Raw genomic sequence first — 23971 nt, 5'->3', positions numbered from 1 at the left:
TATCGTGCGGGATGGTAATTAGCTCCTTATACTCTTCAAAAGTGCTTTGTGATTTGAATTTCATGAATTGTAGCGTGAGGCGGCCCACAGGTGATTGAGCAACAAAAGTCTGTGCTACCCAGCTCTAATATTGGTTTTTTACCACTTCTTTTCTTGGCAGTTGGCCAGCATCTCTGGTTTCCCAAGAACTTCCCAGTCCTATCGCTGTTAATAATGGTGTAACTTCGTTGAACGACCAAATCTTTTTAAAGCGGTCCAGCTTGGACCCCTCGTCGAGAGCAGCCACATAATCAGAGAGCTCAGGGGTTAGCCTAAGGCGCACCCAAAATAGTAAGGGGCACAGCCTGGCTTTGTCCACATTCGACCGCCTGCCCATATCTAGCTGCAGTGGTTGGAGTGGTGTACTCTGGGGAAGTAAACATAGAGATCTTCAGAATGTATTTATTGTAAATAACAAGCTTTCAATGTTTTCAAATCTCCAGAGTTCGGCCCCATACAGTGCAGAACTCACCACCTTATGATCATAGATATGCAGAGGAGCAGTTATTGGCTTAGTTTGTGAAGTTCTATGCTCCTTAATCAATACCCCAATGGTCTGCCTCTGCTGAAGGCCCCGCTTCATAGTGTGATCTTTCCATATTATTTTCTCAGGTAGGGTGATACCCAAATAATCAAAGGTTGTCACTCTCTCAAGCGGGATCCCCCTAGCAGCATTTTACCTTTGAACGTTCTGTGTGGATTCATTAACAGAAATTTAGTTTTAGAGGTTTTAACCTCGAGACCTCTTTGATCACAAAAGGCCTTGAAATGATCCAAGAGCAATTGCAGACCACTGGACGTTTTGGACACTATCAATGTGTCATCCGCAAACAAAAGAGTTGTTACTTTGACTCCCTGCAACACAGGGGCATCAGCTGGCACTTCCGCTAAATGTTGGACAGCACCGTTTATCAATAATGAGAATAGAGTGGGGACCAGCACGCAACCCTATCTGACCCCCATATCCACACTGATCGCATCTTTCCGCTGTCCCTGGTCTCCCCATTAGATCCTGGTGTAGTTGTCCTCCTGAAGACGGACAACCAGCGCCGGGAGCTTTGGGGGAAGGCCTGGCTCCTGCAGGACATACCACAGCTTAGACCTGGGGATGAGGTCAAAAGCTGGCTTCAGATCAATAAATGCAATGTACAGGCTCCCCTTTTCGATACTCAGTTTTCCATGCCAATAGACTGAAATGAAAGACCTGATTGAGGATGCTAATCCTCCTTCTGAACCCTGCCTGGAAGAGGGATACAATATTTTTCTCCTCCATCCATGCAGTGTTCTTTGCTAGTGCCCTGGAGAAAACTTTCTGTGCACTATCGATCAGGCTGATGGGCCTATAGTTGATTGCTAGGGAGCGATCCCCCTTCTCAAAAACTGGCATCACCTGGGCCCCCTTCCATGAAGGTGGTATGGGAGCTCCTGCAGCAATACCCCTTGCCAAATCCCCAGATGTATTTGGACCTATTGGCGATGTCACTTTGAAGAAGTATAAAGATCAACTTATTAGATAGCTATAGTGAGTTGGGAAGTCTACTAGAGCAGCAGGTTGGATTTTCTAAGATCACGGATTGTCACTCAGCTTTCTTTAAACAACTGACATCCTATTTTACTATGCCCCACCAGCCCAAGGGTAAGCCCAAATCTGCATGAACACGCTGCGCTTGGTTTAACGAGGGGTGCAGAGTTACTAGATCTAATCTAACTTCTGCCATTAGAGCAAACATCCTGCCAGAAATAAGAGATGCAAGGAGAAACTACAAGCAGTATATCCTGGGATAGGGGATTTGGCTACTATAGCTCCTATTATTGCCCATAGTAGTCACCGGACCTCGAGGCTATTTTCCTTAGCTGAAATCTCACTTAGCATAAAATCTATTGTAAGGAATAAGGCTCGCTGGCCCATTTGCTGCCCTTAGCCCATATTCAAGTGTTAATGCATGAAGCTGCAACGCTGTGCATGTCCATTTTTTAATAGGTGGAAAATAAAGCACAGGTACATGCCATAGCTCATTGAGCTTACCACTGTCAGTTATATCCTCTACGTCTTGAGGTTCATAGGTGACATTTAAAGTTGCCTGCTATTAGTGGAGCTATAGACCTCCCTCCCCTCTAGACAGTCTTCTTATATTTGTATGGTAGACGACCTGCATCAGGCTTTAGAGCCTCGGGCATAATAATTAAAAAGATCTTATCCTGCACCATTCCTGCCCCTGATATGAATGGCTAAGATATCCAGGCCATGGGTATTGATCTCACACAGAGGAGATCTATTTTGATCCCGATCAGTAGCCCCCCAGCAGCCCAGCCTTGCTTTTTGTTAAGTGCTGGGGAGCAGAAGGTTATCGACCCAGGTATAAAAACTGGAGTGGTTGACCATGTTTCTTGCAAAATACATATATCATGATGTTCTATGTATTGAACCCAGTGCGCAAGCGCCACTTTGGGCCTCACTCCAGCTACGTTCCATTCTAAAATTCTAAGTTTTGATGCCAGACCTCATAACGAGCATGAGGTATGGTTCCCTTCCATGTCACAACTTGGCCACGGGTCAGGGACCATCTCACATGATAGACAAGTCTTGTCATCGAGGGTACCAGTATCGGTCTGTGAGTGGTCTTCGATCCCTACACTTACGCCTTTCAAGAGTGTTACCATATGGTTAGTTATAGGCCTAGATTTTTCATAAGTTAGTCAATCGACAGTGGCAAGTGATGAATCTGTCCCCATTAAAGATTCACTATGGCTGGTAGTTTGTAACTGGGGTAAAGTATGGAGTCTGTTTTTTAGTTGCATACCAATAGGTGTCGGAGAACAACATCTTGCCTCTAAAGAAACAAGATTATGGGATATGTTCCCATCCTTAAAGTGTAACTCAATGTCATCCAATTTGGAGGAGTGATCAGGTAATCTTTTAGCCCATGAATTGAAATTGAATTGAAAGGACATTTATAGAGCGCATGGCTACCCTAGAGCGTCCCAGCGCTATAGCAAATCCTAGATCAGATACAAGAATTAGGGAAACAGATGAGTCTTTAAACGTTTACGGTACAGAAGATAATTAGATTCAGACTGAATCATCAGTGGCAAACTGTTCCAAAGTTTTGCTGCCATGTACCCGTAGCGACGTCCTCCGCTGCGCATCCTTTTTATAGTAGGAACTAGGACAAGATGCTTATTTTCTGATCTCAGTGGTCTAGAGGGACAATATGGCTGAATGAGGGATCTAACAACTGGGGGGCCCTTTTTAGAGAGGGCCTTATGAGCAATGCACAATGCTTTAAAATGGATCCTTTGCACAACCGGCAGCCAGTGCAACGTTGCCAGAGAAGGTCTAGCAGACATGCATCTAGCCGAGTAGGTGAGTAGTCGTGCTGCGCAGTTCTGGATGACCTGTAGCCTATTGGTGGCTACCAAAGGGGCACCCAGATAAAGGACATTAGCATAGTCCAGGCGAGAAAGAACAAGTGTCTGGACCACTATTCTCCTAACAGTGGGTGGAAGTAGGTGGAGAATCTTCCTGAGCATTCTGAGCAAACCGTTGCAACCTGCGGCCACTTTACTTGCTTGTTTTTTAAAATTCAAGTTGTGGTCTATCCAGACTTCCGGGCTCTTAATTTCAGCTTTTGGGGTTGGAGAAGGGCCAAGACATTTGGGCCAGGAGGGGGCAATAGTGCATGGAGGACAGTTTCCCAGGAACAACAGTTCAGTTTTATCACCGTTAAGCTTTAAATAGGAGTCGTCCATCCACCTCGACACTTCTTGCAGACACAACGCCAGATTAGGAGCAGATGTATCTTCTTGACCAAAAGAAACTACTAGCTGGGTGTCATCTGCATATGTAATGATCTGGATGTCATGAGGGGTTACCAGTTCCGCCACAGGGCTCATATACACATTAAAAAGCGTGGGGCTCCGAGATGAGCCCTGAGGCACCCCACACCTAAGAGGTAATGGTTCCAATGAGAAATGTTCATCAAAAACCACAAATGATCGGTCTTGAAGGAATGATCGCAACCACTTTAATGCCATACCAGAGATTCCAACGTCCTTAAGCCTCTGGATCAGAAGTTGGTGATTCACGGTATCGAAGGCTGCGCTAAGGTCAAGTAAAATCAGTGCCGCGCAGCCCCCGTTATCCATGATTTTTCTTAAACTCTCCACCACAACTAACAAAGCAGTTTCCGTGCTCTGTTGCGCTCTGAACCCCGTCTGAGTGGGGTGGAGACAGTTATGCTCTTCTAAAAAAAAATTTGAGATTGTGGTGTTGACATATTTCTCTGCCAGTTTTCCCATAGCAGGTAGTAGTTAAATGGGGCGATAATTAGATAGAAAGATAGAATGTCAGAATCTAAATCGGGTTTCTTTAATAAGGCTATCGCCATCGCCTGTTTCCACAGGAGAGGCACAGATCCTACTTTGAAGGATGCATTAATTACATTAAGAATTGTCGGCGCAACTATTTCAAAGACTTGTCTTAAGATATCAGGAGGGGTTACATCTGAAGGGGCTCCTGATTTAACTTAGTTAAAGATATTCTGAAGAGTAATCAAATTTATGGGGGGATACGCTCTAGCAGATTAGCAGCAAGACATGCAGAGGGCATTGTTTGGGGTTCCAACACCGCCAGGAATGATTGATAAATGGCTTGGATTTTCTCGTTAAAAAATTTAGCAATTAAATTACGTCGGGGGATATCCTTATCAGTGCTGGGGGGGGGGGTGGGGGGGTGGCGGAATAAAAAGAAATTTGGCAATTTCAAAAATTTCACGGGGTCGATTTTCTGCTAAAAGAATTTCCTTTTTGAAAAAAACGGATTTCGCTAATTTTATGTCATACTTATAGGTTCTGATGGAAGTTCTATATTCCTCCTTCCTATCCGCTGTCGGATCTTTCCTCCAATGCCGTTCTAGCTGCTTAGAAATTTGTCTAAGAGCACGCAACTTGGGAGTGTACCATAAATTATGGTGGCCCCTTCTTTTTTATGTATAAGTTTCTTAGGTAGAACCAAATCCAGTGACGATTCCATCCATTTATTAAGCTGGTCTTTAGCAATAGCTGGATTGGAATCTACTGTAGGGACTGACACTTTTAGATGCCTTGTCCATGAGTCGTATGATAGTTTGGCCCAGGGTCCGGTCCAGGGCCGTACCCATCTGGTGTTTTCCTTTATCTGTGGGGCTGTCTCTTGGATTATCCAAGAAAAAGGAATCAAAAAATAGTCCGACCAAGGGAGGGAAACCGGGTCAGACACCATTAAGTTGGCGATATTCGGAAAAATGGGATCGAGAGTATGTCCTTCGTTATATGTGGGTTTATTGTTCAACAGTTTTAGATCCAATATTTCAAGACCTTCCATAACCTCCGCTACTGAGGAAAGAAGAGCTTCATCAAAGTGGAGGTTGAAATCTCCAAGGAGTGTAAAATTAGGAAGTGAACTGGCCAGGCTGGAAACCTTATCCAAGAGATGTTTACAAAATTTGCCTGCCGGGCCAGGAGGGCGATAGACTAAGATGCCTGAAAATGTGTCAGTCTGCGATATACTGATCGTAAAATAAAGACTTTCACAGTTGAGTAGGGGACTAGCCATAATGTGACATTTAAAACTGTCCCTATAAATAATAGCTAGGCCACCACCTCGCCCTGCAGTCCTATCGAGTCTGGATATAGCATAACCCGAAGTCAGGGTTTGGATGACCACCGGACCCCCTTCGTCATTCAACCAGGTTTCTGTAAAGAAAAGCAAATCGGGCTTTAAGTCGTCCAGCAGTAGGCATATTTTCTCTGCGTGTTTAGCCAAAGAGCGGCAATTCAGGAGCAACATTTTAGCACTCTTTATAGTGTCATAGTCCTCAGAAACTTTAAAGATGGAACATGGTTTGAATTGACATAAAGTACATTCTATAATCGGTTCGTCAGGTTTCATCATATGAGCGAATTGAATAGGAAGTTTGGGTCTAAGGGTCTTAAGCTCCTCCGTGGTGTAGATTAGAGGGTGCCTGAATGGGGTATCAGGGGTCAAGGCCCCTGGGCCCGTTCAGGCGCAGACGGGCTTGCCTTAGGCGCGCCAGCGGGGCGTATCCGTCTTCGGCCTTAATATAATTGCCAAGACGTGACCTGCGCAATGAGGGTAGCGAACACTAGAACGCTAACCCAGTATTGAGCGTTGCCCAGAAACGATGTGCTAATGCAGGTAAGTTTAAAAAGTAAAAGACCCCAAGGAGCATTGAACACAGCTCCTACAGCCCCAAGAAATACAGTACAATGATACAGTGCAATAGTAATAATCGTTAGTTTTAACGAAACACCGGCTCTAGGAAATGCCGGTATTTCCCTGATAACTGATCTGCACTCCCTCACTTTATGGATTCAATGTATAGCTTTATTAGTCAGGTAGTCTTTATCTTCGTATCTTATGTGTGAGGGGATTTTAGGCACATTTGTTGTGTGTGTGTGTATATATGTATATGTGTATATATATATCTATATATATATATGTGTGTGTGTATGTGTATATATATATATATATATATATATATATATATATATATATATATATATATATATATATATATATATATATATTATATTTATTCCTCCCCTGGCTTTGAGCCTGGTGTTGGATATGGTTTGTTTGTTGGCCATTGGCAGTTTGAGTTCTGCCGTGGCTTTGCAAGTCATTCTTGCTGAGGGCAGGAACAAAATGACGTGTAGAAATGGACATTAAGGGAGCTATGGAGTTCGGGATAATATCAGATCCCTGGTAGCCGACGATTTCTGGCTTTGAATGAGATGTTGTGGGAATGCCTCTCTTGCAGAAGATTAACCTGGTTGGTAAGTGCTACAATTAGTGCCTTAAGAGAGGTAACTTCAGCCCTTAAATCTAGCACAATTCGAGCCATATCCTGACCCTCTACTAGTTATACGTATGGAATGCCCTTAGCCCTTTGGTCACTTGATGTTTCACTTGGAGTAGAGAAATGCTCCCCAGCTCAGTCGCTCCACCTAGCTTGTCGTGGGCCAAATTCTGTAGGGGGGGGAAACCTATTTGTCAAGACCATGTTAGTGTCTGTATTATATCAATATTATCTGTGATGTCTAGGGTTTTATCTGTAGCATTGGTAACATTAGTGGCAATAGACAGTACCCCTCTCTCCAATGCATCAGATACAGCTGTGTGCTCCCTATCATTGGGGTTGCCTTGGGTGGCTGCGGGGGGGGTAGGGCGTTCTGTTGCTGCGTGTATTCCGCTTATTGAAAATGGCGGGTACACGTATCGCAGGAATAGAATAGGGATTAGGGTCCGGGGTAGAGTTGACAATGGTTGGTAGGATTCAATAACTCTCCTCGAGGGTACAAAGTATCTATCGTGTCGGGATGGGTGGCGGGAGCCAAGATCTCCTCACATTCCACTAATAGATGATCAATATGATCTAAAACACCATTGGTCACTGCTGGTTTACGAGCCAGTTTGCATCTAGTGGCCTTCGGGCAATGCCCTTCAGTCCCTCCTCACTGATTTTTCTTTCGTCCATTATTTTTTGAGAATTGTATCTTTTTAAAGGTATAAGATTAAAAAACAAGGGTGAGAATATACAATCCTATTTAAAAGAGAAATTGTAAGCTCGTTACAGTCAGTACGTACAACCAGCAATCGTCTCGCAATCCAGTTAAAAGTGAAAAATTAAAACAGAGAATGAACTACACTAAGTGTTGTTGCGAATCCAAATGTCTGAGGTCAAACCTTTTTCACCGGGTTACCAAAGGACAATACCAAGAGAGGGAAAAAACTACCAAAAAGAGAAATAGCAAGACTCGCAGTGGTAGTGTCCCCGCGTTGCAGAGCCAAGAAAGATGGCCCTGCCCTGCCTCTTTCTGGCAATGAGGGGCAAGGACAGGCCCGCCCTTGGCCCAGGCTTTGCCTGGGCACAGCCTGCGTGCGTCCCGCGCAGCGGGAGGCCTTGGGAGAACGTGTGCGCCTCTGGGCGCGAAGAGGAGCGTCAGCGGTGCGGGGGAGCCTTGGGTATGAAGCCCCTGGTGTCCGCTTCTACCCCGGTGCAGCACAGCGCGTCACGTGCAGCGGGAGGCCTCGGGAGAACTTGTGCGCCTCTGGGCGCGAAGAGGAGCGTCAGCGGTGCGGGGGAGCCTGGGTGATGAAGTCCCTGGTGTCCGCTCCTGAACAAGAATAAGGTCCGGCTTTCACTAGCAGTCACGGAGGTCTTCCCAAGGCTGCAGCTTCACAGAAAGAAAGCAGAGAAGATGATTTCCAACCTCGGAGAAAATAACTATTTGTGCTTTTTGGTATCGATGAAATGATTGGTGAATGGTAAGGTTATTAGGGGAGTATGGCCTGTCTGTCTGCTATTCCTGTGGTTCTAAACCCAGTGTGACAACCTGGTAGTAAGTCTATCTTCAGTTGTGCAGCACACCTGAACGCACAAGACAAATGCACAGCAGTGCACAGGGCCGAGCAGACGTGAGCTCTAGATTAGGTTGTAAAGTCCACTTCACACAACTGTTCGAACATAATGGGAATGCACCAGTGATTAAATTCCGCACCTGGCTTTTTAGCAGAAAGTTCCCATGGGTGACCGCATTTTAATTGAATTCATGCTTCAACAAGGTGCTTAATTTTTAAAAACAAAAATGTAAAAACAAAATATGAGTGCCTGAGGTTACTTCAGCTTGCCCCTGCCAGAACTGCCAATGACAGCAGAAACAGACTAATCCTCACACTTTTAAAAGGCCCCCAAAGCTATAAGAACGGCCTGTGTGGTAGGTATTAGTCATTTTTATTGTGTACTGAATTAATGAATAACTGTTGTACTTATCTGTAAATTCATCTGATAGCGCCACCTTGTGGCAGACTGTCACAAGTGCTGATGCCGAGCACCGGAAAGCACTGGCTCAAATTACACACTGAAAGAAATTAAATTACGTTGAACAAACCATTTACTGACAAAATATAGAACACCAGTCTACTTTGCATTGGGTTGTCGAGCTGTAGAATTGATTTATTGTATCTGTCCCAGAGGTTTTGGTTGAACATGTTCCTTTTAGAGATGACAGTATAATCACAAACACCCTAAAATTAGAGACTTGGGTTGTAATGTGAACGACCAACCACTTCCTTCCTTTAGTAACGTTAATCCATGCGACCCTAAAAAAATAATAGACAATGACTGGTGCTACACAGGAGGTTGTGTACTTTAAATTAAGTTTCTTTAGTCTTCTAATTGGGGGACATAATTACCTACCTGCGCTTTCTCCTATTTCTGTAACATTTTCTCTCGAGTTTCCGAATGCCACAAACATGGTAATTAATGCTTGAATATTTCGGATTTTTTCGCTCGCACTGATGGAGCTCCTTGTTTTCTTCCTCCTTGCAGTAATGATGCCAGCGTATTCCAAACACCGAGCATATTCCCTCTTCTTCATTGTCTTCACAGTCATAGGTAAGACCTGTGTAATTGTTGCTTAAATCTTTTTGTGGGCGTTTGTTTATTTTCGCGCATGGCAGCTTTACAGAAAATCTACACTCCTAACTTCTTCTTTGAAGGCCTGCTTACTTGGGTCCCACAAAGACGTCTCAAAATTATCATATTTTCTTTATTTCGGTTCAACAGAACCATAAAAGGTACAATGTAAACTTTTTTTCTTTTTTAAAATACAATAAAAACATGCCAATTCATTAAAAAAAATTATCCTAGGAAATACAAACTAGTTTTGGGAATTACAGTCCAACAATAGAAATCTCATAACATTTAAAAACCCATAAAATTAATAAAAGTTAATAAAGAAGCATCCCAATTAAAAAAAAAAAACGACTAAAAAGTAAAGTAAAATCCCACGCAAATATCGTATGTGGGACATCCGTGAAAAAAGGATTTGAAGCCGATCATGTGTACATTTGAGCTAGACAGGATGGTAACTGTGCAAAAGGTGAAATTGCTGTTTAGAAAATACATTCGACCCAATATACCATATAGCCGACAGACACCTCAACATATCTGTGCCTCCTTTCGAGACTCTGCAGTCCCCACACTACAGAAATAATAAGCCATGCATGTTGCGCGTGATCCAGTCTAGCGCTCCAGCTACCAGTCCATACTCCACACTCTTCCATGAAGAGTAGCCCGGGCAGAGGCAGCCATAAGCCAGTTGTAGAACTGCTATACTTTTATTACATTGCGAGACCCCAAGAAGATCCCTTGTTGATGTTACGTATTCTCTAACCATGAAATGGCCATTCTTTGATTCGCCAGCTGCCTATGATGTATTCACCTTACTCGGATGCTCCAGGCGTGGATGCAGTGAAGTTACCACAGTTGCTGTGATTTTACACCCAGCTCCTCGTGAGCCAACCAAAGCAAAGCTTTAAGGTGCTCCGATGAGTGTGTATCGACTCTGCAAGACAATCAGCACCTTCCACTTTTATATTTTATATCCCTTAAACACAAAATGTATCATCAAAACTGTATACTGACTTTACTTGTGTGCATTTCCCGCTACTGGTTCCTCACATGCTCTTGTTTGGCTAAATACTGTACTGCACAAACTTTATACAAATTTGCCTCACAAGACACCCTGCTAATACAGAAAAAAAAAATTATTTTGTAAGACCCACTCCCACTATAGTAAAGGCATGCTTCACCATCCGGTCTCATCCTGGTCTCTAAAAACCACTATGGGTTCGACCATATGTAAGGTAGCCATTTGAAATGGGTGGTGACCAGTCATTAGGGTAATAGCACCATAAAATCTTACCCCCAATTTGGCATTTTCTTTGAACTATACCCCAACAACCATTAATAAAGCGATGCGGAGTTTGGTTTGAGGTATTATCATCTTCTTGGGTACCCCAGCTGTGAGAAATATTCTATCTGCTCCCATTGGTGAAGCATTTTCTCCTTCTTCTAGACCAACCATCCTATACTTGGTGGTAGGGAGAATGAAAAATGATTCTGTGAATGTAAAAATAGACAGTGTTTAATTTTGTAAAGCGTTCTCAGTCGCGTAAAATGAGTTCCATGCAGTGCTTATCCCAGTTCATTTTAGGCCTCATTGAACATGTCCAAGTGTGGGATGCCCTTCCTGGGTCATTCAGAATGTTATGAATGGGATAAGTCTTAAAGTTTGGGATGAGCTGCTAAAATGGTATCTTCCAAGTTTCAACCAAAGTTTTTGAAGCTGGTCCAGACTCTCCTCCATGGCACCTCTCCGCTTCCATCGCCTCCTCAATGAAATAGTGATCAGTGGAGTCAACGGGGACAGATTCACGAAACCGAACACAAACCATTTAACAGCACCATTCTTAGAAATATTTCTGTATTTACACAAGCATGTTATGTACCTCTCATCTTGAAGGTGGCTTGTCTATTCCTTCCTTTTAGCCATCATGCTCTTGCCACACTAAAAAAATCTTTCACTGACATCACTATTTTCCTGTTTTGCCTCACTTATATAAAATTGGAATTTAATTTAACCAATCAATGCTCCACTCAGATGCCCAGCCACCCTCCATTACACACCCAGTTGCTTCCTTTTCCATCTTTAACCTCTTCGAGTGGGTAGGTGGAGTCTATGGTGGCAGGTTCACACCTCGCTGACCCTGCTCCCATGTATTTTTAAGCTGGAAGGAGCATTCGTGTTGCAGGAGAACCACTAATCTCAGCATATATTTGCTTATTTGGGGATAAAAAAATAAATGCACTAAATGTCCAAATGAGATCTGTCATGGTGGGGTAGTATCACTGTCCCTTTAAAAAGAGTTGGCTACACCTTTGTTTTTGACACTACTGCATATTTTTAAAAAGAAAATCTCACCATAGACCTTTTCTTTGTCTCATTTAAGGAAGTTTGTTTTTGATGAATTTACTGACGGCCATAATATACAATCAATTTAGGGGTTACCTGCTGGTAAGTTGCATTTTTATTTATTGCTATCCATTTAATACGACTAATAAATAAAAAGTTAAAGTTCACCATCACGACAAAGCACCAAAAAGTAAAACCTGTGCTAGGAGATATTGTAGTAGTGATCATGACCAATAATTGCTTGGGTAGGATTTCACAGAAGTTTTACATTATTTCCTTCTAAACGTTTTGTGATCCTCTGTTATTAATGGTTGGAAGCCATACAAGGTCTTAGACCAGTCCCAGCAGCCAGGTATAAGGCACACCCTTGGAAACCCGTGAGGACTTATGGTGTCTTATATGGTGTGATTGTGCAAATTAAATACACTCCGGAAACCAACTTGGTTCCAGTTATGCTCATTTGCTAAACCTTCGCTCACCCTGGGAAGCCATGGCTTCAAGCAGTCAGGCTTAAAGACAGGAACAAGTATAAAGCGTTTAGAAATACCAAAACCATGAAATAAAAAAGCCACACACAATTAAAAATTTCACACCAATTTATAAAAATAGATGTTGTTTATCTGAATTTTTAGACACCAAAATGAAAAAAATCCACCAGCTTTCCATTAAAAAATGCTAACAAGCTATGGTAAGAGCAAAGTTTAAAAACTATGTAAATCTCTTAGAGTTGTTTGGCTACTTTGGTCCCATTTGGGGAACCATATCCATCCGGGGGAAGGTCGGTAGGACCAATGAGGAGTAGTAGGACAGTTACCTTGGCACTAAGACAGCCTCGAGTCCAATTCCTGGCACTATGGGCTTACTGCTTTAGACTGTACTAGAGTGCTCCTGATGTAAGGGATGCTGAAGATGCTGCGGATACTATGTGATTGATGGGGGTCTTCCTAGGACTACTCCTTGGGCTATGTTTTAAGTGAGGCGACTTTGGTCACTGGAGTTGATGTCCTTCGTAGTCTTCTTTGGTCCAGTCAAAGTCCACTTGCCACTGGACTACTGATCTCTGGTCCCAGCGAAACCAGCTGTTTCCTTTGATGAAGACTATTGTCCGTCTTGGGCAGCCATACTGTACTCTGATTATTTTCCCAGGCCCAGTGGTGTCGGGACTATGTTTAGGCTGCACATTGGCAGATAGCGGCGGTCTAGCATTGTGGCTACTCACTGACAAGAATGAGCTACTTCAGCTTTGGGCACCCTACTGCTGTATCAGGATGTCAGGCAACTGACTCTTGCAGTTCTCTTTTTGTCTGGGGCGCAGGAACACATTTTCCATGAGCCAGGCACCACAGGCACCGTCCTGTCTTTGCTAGCCCAAAGAGCAGCAGGTGTAGTCCAGCAGTTGGTGCAGCATCTCTTCCCAGGTCCAAGGAACCATAGGGCAGTCCTTCTTTGGTACTCTGTCCAGTTAGGATGTGGTCTGAGGTCTAGGTGCCAGGAGTGCTGTATTTATGCCCAGAAAGTGCCTTTCTGGATGTTGCGGCTCATTAGCAAATGAGCTAGTAGGTTATTTTCCCACCTGATAGTGCCCTATTCTGCACTCTCCCATAATGGCAGAATCTTAATTTGGTGTGTGAAGCTTGGTAGCCCAACCAAGAGGTGAGCTACACACTCACAAAAAATGGTTTGCCAACTGGTTTCCCCTCTCAGGTAGATGGGTTGGCGTTGGGGGAGAAAGACCAGCCCCCTCATGTGTCCACCATTAAGCCTTCTTAGGTGGCTTCCCCTTTGAAGCCCGCCTTTAGAGCTCACACCCTCTGTGGCTTACTGCCAGGGAGTGGTGACCCCTCTTTCGGTGGCAGGTCCCAGTTATTCTTACTCATGGGAGTTCTTTACACTTCTTCCAAGGAAGTCAGAAGGCTGTCCAGTGGCCAGCATCTGTGTTTGGCACCAGAAAGCCGAGGCAACATAGTGACCAATTTATAAAAATTTGCATTTACTTAAGTTACATTCAATTTGACTTGGGCATCAAGTTGGGTTTAATGTGATGATTAGTTTGATACCTTGAAATACCAACTTTAGTAGTCCCATTCAGGAGTTAGCACAGTTGAGTGGTTGGTGCCTTTTCACAGTATAAATGACAATTTGGGTTTTTTACTAATAGGACATATAAAAATGTATGTCCTGCTTTTTAATATCTAGCACCCTGCCTTAGGGATTGATAGACCTGCTGTAGGAGTGGCATGTATTTATTAAAAATGAAGTTGTGAGCTTAACTATTCAGTTAAATGGAAAAGTTAACAGTTTAAAAGTGCTCTGACAGTCTGCAGTGGCAGGCTGGGAGACATGTTTCCACGTAGTCTCAGCCAGGTTGGCACAACTTGTGCAGCCGCCAAGGTGAGGCACTAACTTACAGGCTGTAGGTACTCCTGGTACCATAAACTAGGGAATTAACTAAGTGAAGTTTATGCCAATTGGGTATAGCAAATCTCACATTACATAGGTTTGTTTTCTTCTTGAGTCTATCCCTTGCGCCGGGAAACCCACTGCGGGTAGCTGATGCGCGTTATAAGTTTAAATAAATAAATACAAATAAATAAAATAAAAATTCTTAAGGGTCATAGCACTGGCACAGATGTCTGGTTAGCAGGCATCTAGGCACTCAGAGTCAAAATACCAGGAGCATTGGGAGGAATCGTGCAAACAGGCCTTTCCTTACATTGGTGATATTGAAAAGTTTGCTAGGGGTTCTGAAAGGACCCTGCGCTCGGAGACCCATCTTTGATACGTGTTCCATATGCTAGGTGTACTGTAAGCGCATGTCTAAGTTGTCAGTATGTGTATGCTTCAGTGTCCCTCTGCTTATATTCCCCTTTGAGTGATTATAGTGTCACCTGGCTCTTTTTCTCCTGGATATCCCCCAGTTTACAGATTCATATTAGGTTCCATTTTTTAAAACCCTGAACGTTGCCCGCGTCTCGAAGTAGGTCGCTGTCCCATAGTGGTGTTTTGTTTATTTCCTATTTCCAACCTATACATCTTATTGCAGTTTTCCAGGTTCCTATCACTGATGGTGTTTGTGGAGGAAAGAACTGTTTCACTTTCTTTCTATATAGAACAGAAGGGGCAGCCCCTATGGGCCACCACCTGCCTGTGGATCTGCAGAGGGTCAATTTTTTTGTATTTTTTTTGGTGCGAGGGAGAGCGCCCATTTCTTGATCTCCATTAACTGAGGCCATGTAGTATTTTGTATGTCTGGTAAGGCTATGCCCCCATCATGTACCCCTGTTGTGCATTTGTGTCCCCATTGACATAGATTCACAGTTTCATGCGAAAAGTATTGCAAAATGTCACTGAAATGTTAAGATCTTAATCTTTTGTGTTCCACATTCAGTTGTGATTTGTTAGGTCTTTTTATTCTGTGTTTTATGCACACGCCTCTCATGGCGAGCAAGAGTCCCTGCTATGGTCTGGTCCTGCCTTCATGTTATTCTCGCCTCCTGGTGAAATTCCTTGTGTGCCCCACCTCCTAACCCATCACCCAGGTCCACACCCTTTGAGTTGTCCGCCTGGGGAGAATAACTTAGGCTTGTGTTAAAAGTCTCTGTCAAATGAGAATGGTACCCAGTGAGTGAACAAGTTTTCCTTTTTCCTTATTTTTTCAGAAATCTGTTCAGGCTTCCCTTCTCCGAAGGCGCCTGGGAATAAGAGCGGCTTTCGAGGTGCTCTGCTGTCACACTGAGGTTCTGGGGCAAACCAATAACCATGTGTAAGTGGTAAATATCTTGCAGCCATAAGAGCCATTTATTTGTCTTTCCAAACCGTAGGCCACTTTCAGTTTTCTATTGTCTCCGCTGAAGGAGTACTCCTTCACCCTCATTTGTCATGCCTATCCTGTCCTTCCAACAATAGCCTTTCTTCCTTCCTCATAAGGTCAGTGGCCATGCCTTGATTCTCTTGCCAGTAATTAGCCGCACACCTTCATGTATCTCCAGCAATTAGTGTCCTCTGCTTCAATTCCGTTTCCTCTTACACAATCATGGAACAGGCGGTCTATCAGATTTACACTCTTACCGTTCTCTCTTATCCCATCACAGGCACACCCGCTTTCTGAATAATTGGGATCATCTTCATTTTCCTTTTTATAAATCATTGGCGTCTCTTTTGTTCAGTCGTTGTCTTTGAAGCACCACTAAATTTACACCTCCCCCCCCCCCCCCCCGGCGATGGAGCCTGCATTTATTCCACCTTCTCCCTTTTATTGGGCACGCTTTTATTATTAAATCTTTTCCTTTTATTGGTCAGTTTTTAATTTTGATCTTTGTGTGATGGGCCTTCTTCTTTTCATTCCCTTATTCAAAAAATTGGCGCTGCGCTATTCCTGTGTCTTCATTAATCACTAATCTGTCTCCTCTCCATCTCATTCACATCACGTGGCATTTTAATGCTTCTTTGATGCTTGGATACTAGGTTTCTTTTTTATAAATATCATTATATACATTTTTATTTGTTTCTAAGGTTTCTCTTTATTCTGCAGTCGTATGCTCTTCTTTCTCCCCTAGACTCTATCCTCCTCCATTAAGAAAGGACTTTATTTTCTCTTCATAAGTACTTGGTCAAGCTTCTTGCATGCAGTCTCTAGCTTTCTTATGCTAACTGTCTCTTGCTTTTTATAGACTTTCTTAGGTTTGTTCGGTTTTTTTCCAACTTTTTCTTTATCCAGCTTTCCTTTTCTCCCTATCTCTTGTTCTCTCCAGCTTTTTCTTTCGTTCATGTGCTCTTTCTCCCTAGTTGTCTCGACTACATGTTGGCTGCCTTGCACACACATGCTGTACAGTTGGTACATGGCCTGAGATGGTCACAGTGTCAATCACCAGTTGAGTTGTGCCTGTTATACAGCTTGAGATGCGTCCTGACTCTATAAGTGTAGGCAGATTCTGGCTGCCTTGTTATGGACTCTTCGTAGCCCTTCAGGGTGATTTTTGGGTGACCGGTGTAGATTCCATTGCAGTAGATCCAACCTGCACTTCACTGTAGCTGCATTTAGCTGTAGTTAGTTCTCACTTTGAAATGGCATGAGGGTTTTTGTGGAGACACCGCTCCCTTGACCGGCATTGATCTGAGTGATGACGTTGATGTCTGAATCCTAAGCAATCACCAGATTTGTGACCTGTTGTGGAGACTGGTGAGGTACAGACTGACTGCAAGCCACACAGGAGAGACTCGAGGACCACTGCTCTGCTAAAGAGTTTGGTCTTTGCTCCATTCATGCACAGGCCGCTCTTTGGGATCTCCGTAATGTGCAGATTCGTGACTTGCGCCCTGCAGATAAGGAGGGGTACAAGCAGCGGGTCCGATGATGGGGTTCACATCTCCTGATAGGAAGGAAAGGAGAGCTGAGACATGGACCATAGACAATCTGGCTCCCTTTTGATACTGGTGGGGGTTGACTTACATAAGATTGGGTTTCTTGTTCTGTTGCCAACCCCAATAGGAATGGGCGTGTAGGTAGAAGCGCTTCTCTTATTTAAGGTTAATCGCGCGAAGAACGGGGTCCTGATGCTGAGCCAGCTGCAAATGCCTTGGATGTTGAGCGGTTAGTCAGTTTTGGAGAAGCCCAAGTGTAAACCACGGAACGCAGCAATGCTTGTTCTGACTATTTGTACATTTTGACCAGGTGGCGGCTGCTTATGAGATGCGCAAATAGATTAAACCCTTACATTAGAATGTGTACCCCGCTCCCTTAGATTGAGGGGAGAAAAAGTTCTGGGGACCACTCTAGAGAACTAAATCAGAATGCCAGGGCAGAGTACTGGGCCCTATCATTGTGTGTGTGTTAGCGTGTGTTAGCGATAGCGCCTCCTGCAGCAGGTAGAGGCCGCCATGGACGCGCTAGGTGTATATTATGGTTTTATAAGCACATCATGGTCAATAGAAGCACTAAATGATCAGCCTGGATCAAGGAAGCGATGGAGACATGGCGAGGAGAGAGAGGTCTTGCATCGGCCACATTCGGAGTAGTTCCTCTTTTACTCAGAAACCTTTTGTTTTTGTAGCCCCGCACAAGGTCCTAGTACCAAGGGGGAGTCTTTAGGAAACTGCGTAAAACAATTAATAATGACAAGTAAAGAGAACAATAGGTGTCTGGAAGTTTTTTTTTTTTTTATAATTAAAACGTAGCCGGTGAAGAAGCTAATTCATCATATAAGAGTAAAACTAGTTTACATGGCCAGGTACATTTTTTTTACTGTAATAGCCAAGGTTCCCAGCTTTGCATTTTTACAGACCTCTATCTATTTTCCTGTATGTTTATTGTTTAACATGGATAAAAACAGAAATGAGTTTTTGAGTGATTTTTAATACTGTCACTCATGACTGCCAGGCCGATAGCTCTGTGGATTGAGAGGTAAGTTAAAAAAAAAAAAGAGAACGTTTCTTAATGATGCTTAAAGAGCAGGGGGCGTGTACAAGGATGATACTAAAATGCAAATGTTTTCTTACAAGTTTACTGATTTTTTTTTTTTTATTTTTTTTTGTCATTTATGGGGATTCATATCATTGAAACCTGTCAGGTGTTCAAGTAGGAGTATACATTTACTGGATAAATAAATGTGGAAATATACTAATTTCAGTTTACATTTTTTACAAAACCCAAAATTAATCTGGATAAATACAGATAAAAATAAAAATGGGCAAATGCAATTCATGTTTTTTAGTATATTACATGTAGAGATACATGTAATTTGTATGTTTGTAGTGGAACGTTTATGACAAGATGTCAAAATAAAGTTAAGCAAATGGCAGATACAGATGTCAAAAAACATAAATTCCATAGAACCGGAAGCCCTAATTATATCCGAACGAAAACGCAACAAACCTACATACATAGAACACAGTTCCTGACCGTGCATCTTATTTCTGAAACGTTAAATGCCTTCCATCTAGCGCAGTAATCCCAAAACAGCTTCATTCTTAGAAAGATTTCTCTATTTGCTAAAAAAATGTTCATTACATCGGTCCTAAGGTGACCTGCTTACCACACTCCTGAATCTATTCAGTTACAAAAACATTTGCCTACTTCGGCTCACTTATATAAAATTGGAATTGAATTTAAACAATCCATGCTCCGCTCAGATGGCCGGCCACCTTCCCTTACACATTCAGTTTCTTCTTTCTCCAAGTTTAACCTCTTTGAGTGGTTTTGTGTAGTTTGGTCCCGTCAGTTCGAACAAACGTTTTTTAATTTTGTAATGTTTGGTGCTAAATAAGGGCAGATGACGTAGGTGTCCAATCCTATGGAAGCGTGCATGTCACGGCAACGAGGAAGTTTCTATATGAGCTGACTGAAGATGAACCTTTGCGTTTCTGAAATTAATCTGGCAATGAAAATGGTGGAAACGCATTGTCTCCATCATATTGTAAACATGTAATTATTGCTTTTGATGAAATCATTGTAGGGTCTCCTTCTTTATTTTGCCTTTGTGTCTTGGACAGAGCTGCTGTCAACAGCGAGATGTTTTTAAAAGTCTTACAGAAGGTGGAAATGGATTTTTACTGTAAGATTGCCATCATTCAGGTAGGCCTTTAAGTTCTATCCTATACAATGCTTATATTTTTGTTCTGCTTGCATGTATGGTACTTTTAGCGACACCTACTGGTTCTAACAGGGATCTATGTCGAATTTGTTTGTAATGGGAGTGAAATTGTGTTTTTCAATTTAAAAGGAAAAAACATCGGAATCTTAACTAAATTCAGTGGTATCATGCGTAAAATTGAACTGTATTATACCTCACGGTCAAAAGTCGCGCAAAATACGTTTAAAGGGATTTTTTCAAGGAGAAACAAGCCAGGGTGTGGTAGCAGTACTGACCTACAGAAATGAAGTATTAGAGGCAGTGCTTGATTTGTAAAATAAGTGCCAGGGCTCTGACCAGGAGGCCACTGCAGCTTGCACCACCATCGCTCCCGCCATCGCTGCCAAAACAACTACCAACCATCTCCGTCGCCTGCAAGTGCGACAGTTCATATTATTTCAGGCCCCCAAAGCTAACGAAACGGCTGGGGAGGCAGGTGTTATTTATTTTTAGTGTATATTGTATTCATAAACAACCGTTCTGTTCTAAATGAGTTGAGCAGCGCCACCATGTGACAGATTGTCACAAGTGCAGTGTTGAGAATTAAATGCCAGTGCCAAAACACCGGCTCAAATTAGGCACTGATTACAGGGATGTGCAATCTGAGGCGGAGACCCAGTTTAGCAGCTCTTGAACAAAACCTTATATTTGTGATGCTTCTGTCTTATTACCCGGAAGCACTGCACCTTCCACACATCTTTCCCTACTTTGCTATCCCAGAATATCCCCTTCCTCACCCACGTGAACTCCCAAATAACGTGAACACAAATTAATGCACTCTTGAGTTAATATGAAGCAAGGAGTTTGGCATGAAATATTTTTCTTTTGAAACCTCCTTCCTTTTTAGGGCTCTCTGGTTCCATTTGTATCGACTTCTCAGGCGATGGTAATTTACACACTCCTGCTATTTAGAACGGTTACATTTGTTAGGGGTGTCCGTTTACGCCCTCTTTAATTTTTGGGATGGGTGTATTTGTTTTGTAGTTTGGAGAAATCCTAGTGTGTGTCTGTTCAGACAAAGTTTTAATAGGAATATTGATTTTCGATGCCACAAAATAAAATATTGCATGTTATTGCAAAGAGTCCTGATTAACACCACTTAAGATTAATAATAATAAAATCTCAATTCGATGAAAACAAAGCGACTATCACAGTGCCCATCCGTGTGCTGTAATAACCCTGAGCAATAACAAACCAATAATTACTGGGCTACTATTGATGACAAATATGTACACAGAACAGAATTCCTAATATGTTCACATTTTATATAGTTTGTTTCCAAGTTCTGTAAACCTAATGTGCATTTTTTTAAAAGCTATAATGGACTTGTTTTGTTAGGCAAGTCACATCTATATATAGATGGATTAGAAGAAATGTGGGGGTTGTTTTGGTGTGAGGAAGAGAGTATGTGCGTTTGTCGGTGCAATGGAGAATCAATTCTCTCTACCTGCAGGTCAGCTGTTCAAAAATCAGCTTGTTCCTTGCACAATCAATAATTTGGAAAAAATATATAATTTAATGTCTCCCACCGAGCCTGTATTTTGAGAATGTCCTTTTTGCATTTTAAAGGAAGGACTTTATTTTAAACCAATAATCTGGTTCGGTGTTTCTGATTGCAGCACGTGCGCTCCAGCTCAAACGGGCTCATTTCCTCTGACCAATTCCAGAAACTGTTCATTGAGTTGGACAGAGACACAGTGAGGGAAGTAAGTGAAGTGTCAAAACCACAAAATGTCAACATTGTAAACTATACGTTTCTTGTAACACCATATCTATCGTGGTAAATTCTACACTTGCAGCTCATTTTGGGTTTCTTTTTATGTTTCTCTTTTAAATGTTAATATCTTTTTGTTGGCTTTCGTGAATATACCTGTAACAATTGTTTAACTTTTCTGACCATTCAGGCAGCGGCAGCTTATATATCCGCGGAGGGGGGAAAAAGCAATCGGTTTAACCCACTGACAGTAAATGTTGGCAATCAGCAATGCTTTTAGAGTCCATGCCAAAGTCCAGTCTGCTCATTATAAACAGTGTTTATAATGAACCACGACTGAAAGCTCTGGAGTTGAGGCTGAAGGTAGTGCGATTTTTCTCACAGTGCCTGTCAGGGGGGTCATAACCATAAAAGTAAAAACAAGCATTGGCATAGCCAATAGGTCTCGCCTTTGGGACCTTATAAGTATTTAGCCATGCAACAGTTGCATGGCTAAATACTTATAAGGTCCCAAAAGCGAGACCTATTGGCTATGCCAAGCGGCCGTGAAAGTGATCGCCATCACGATCAAACATCAAGTGCCTGCGCGCGCGCTCGCACACATGCACTGTAGCTCTAGGCTGGCCTCGCAGCACTTTTTGGAGCCCTCTCAATAAGTCTCGCCAGACCAGCGCATGCGCTGGGTCAGGCGAGACCTAATAAAATGATCGCTTGCCCACTGGCTCGTCTCTTCTGGTCCTCTGTGTGCTTCCAGTCCGCGGAGCCCATTGCTTCTGAGCTAACTCCTCTCTACCAATCCAGACACTGCTGATAATAAGCAGCATGTGAGAAGTGCTGGGATTGGCTGGAGCGGGCTGGCATGACTCTCCCTCAGGCACTGTGGGCCTGTGCCTGCTCTCCACCCAGCTAGGACAGCTTGGTTTGGAGAGGTTTAAAGTTCGCATGTCGGGCTGGTCATCGCGAGACAGCTGGCCAAAGTGATATACGCTCTTTAAACAGGAGTGGGTCCCACTCCTCTCCTGCGGCCAGTCAGAAGCAATGGCCCTGACCTGATGCTTGACTCGGGCCGGCAGCAGTGAAATATGAAATGGTAATCGATTCATTTTATTTTTCCTTTGCTGTGACTTTAGCAGTGGGCCGACGCTCCTGCGCCCTAATAGAGGAGCCGCAGCTGCATTCACGATTAATAGAGGTAATCTAGATACTGTGGTGCATGAGATGCTGCTGTTAATGGGAGTGTAATATCTGAAATATTGCAGTGGCGACACCAGGGAGTTTAGAAGAGCATTTTTTCTTTCTGCTTCTCCTCCTCTTATCCTGAATATAGTGGTAGAATCCAAACATAATTCATGACTTGCACAAGCAGTAATCACGTAGTAGGGATCAGTAGGTTTCACATGAATGAAACTATAACCCCTAGAGTCCGTGATACGGATTGACCCCTCCCCCCCCCCCCCCGGGTAGCTCCTGACTGAGTAGGTAAAGTGCTGGACAGGCTCATGGGGACTTTTGGAAGATTTATTCAGGCCAAGGAAGTTGCCAGAAATTAAAAAACACCCAAGACATTGGCCCGTACCCCCAAATGGTACCAAGCAAGTGAAGCATGCAGGCGTTGTATTCCCTAGAAATGTTCCTTACAACTTCACATTCCTTTGATGCATCAATCAATTCATCCTTTCAATCCATCCTTTCAACTTCCAATTCATTCGTTCACAAATCAACCATTCTATTCTTTCTTCCGTCTACCCATATTTACACCCTTCTATTTTTTTTCTCCCTTTGATTTCTCGTTCAACCTTTCATTATCCTATCAGTTCCTTTTTTACCCTTCTTTCCTTTTCTCCTTCAATCTTCCTTTCAATTTTACTTCCTTTCACTCTTCCATTCACTCTTCCTTTCTTCCACATTTCATTCCATAATTTCACGCTTCCTTCTTTTCGCCATTTCTTCCGGGCCCCTTTCCTTCGTACATTCTTTTCATCTACACTTTTTTCTTTCTAAGCCTCTTTCTTTGTTTCCTTAATTTTATGAAACACTTCTTTTCATGCTTCTCTCTAATTTTTCTTTCTCTGTCCCAGCACCGTCTTGTCTTATTTGGCATCCCTAAGCCCACGCCACTCATCGCGGCCATGCCTTCCCTAAAGTGATTTTTATGAGTTTCCATCCGCCCATGCAAACCGAAGAACCCTAGAGAAATGATCACGGGTTTAAGACTGGGCTTACCAGCCCACCAGATACAGTGGCAACCCCCGCTTTAGCAGCTAATGTGGAGGCTGGGTAGACCACTGATTCAAGCACTGGAGTACCGGGAATAACAAAACTTTGAAAGGATTTTTGGAAACAAGAAACTTTATTTGAATTGATAGCATTCCAAGCATGTCCATGTCCACTTGGTCAATTCCGAATGGTTTAAGACCTTCTGTAGAGCCCTTTTTTCTACCATCATAGATCTGTTTTGTTTTTTCGGAGTGAACCCCATACCTTCTTCTTTATCACACTTTCTTCCAGAGAATGGGCAATGGACAAAGTGGGCTCTGGCCCAAGGCCCCAGCATTTCAGGCGGCGCCTGAGAGAGCCAGCTCTGTTCTGTTGAAAGTTTTGCTCTGATGACCATAAATAATTCATCAAATTTTTTTTTTTTTAAACCGTTTTTCTTTAATTTATTTTCAATGTGGGTGATGGGTGCGAGTCTGTTACAGACATTTTGTAGAGAAATGGTAATACAAAATCTAGAAAAAAGTTTATTTTCGAGCAAAACAGGACCTCCGAT

At 43.0% G+C, this 23971-nt stretch overlaps 1 protein-coding gene across 2 annotated transcripts in view; it reads left to right on the top strand.

The window, feature by feature from the left end:
- The window catches only part of TPCN2 (two pore segment channel 2), a 261921-nt gene that overhangs the window by 142417 nt on the left and 95533 nt on the right, over positions 1-23971 (top strand). For both annotated transcript variants that reach the window (XM_085643579.1, XM_085643578.1), the window contains exons 9-13: positions 9432-9497; positions 11897-11961; positions 15519-15622; positions 19348-19429; positions 21107-21193. In XM_085643579.1, the coding sequence (XP_085499705.1) occupies positions 9432-9497; positions 11897-11961; positions 15519-15622; positions 19348-19429; positions 21107-21193 (404 nt within the window). The remainder of the gene's footprint in view (positions 1-9431; positions 9498-11896; positions 11962-15518; positions 15623-19347; positions 19430-21106; positions 21194-23971) is intronic.

Source organism: Triturus cristatus, chromosome 3_1, assembly GCF_964204655.1.
Source record: "Triturus cristatus chromosome 3_1, aTriCri1.1, whole genome shotgun sequence".
Taxonomy (NCBI): Eukaryota; Metazoa; Chordata; class Amphibia; order Caudata; family Salamandridae; genus Triturus; species Triturus cristatus.
Note: the sequence above shows the minus strand (reverse complement) of the source record. Positions and strands in the feature narration are given on the sequence as shown.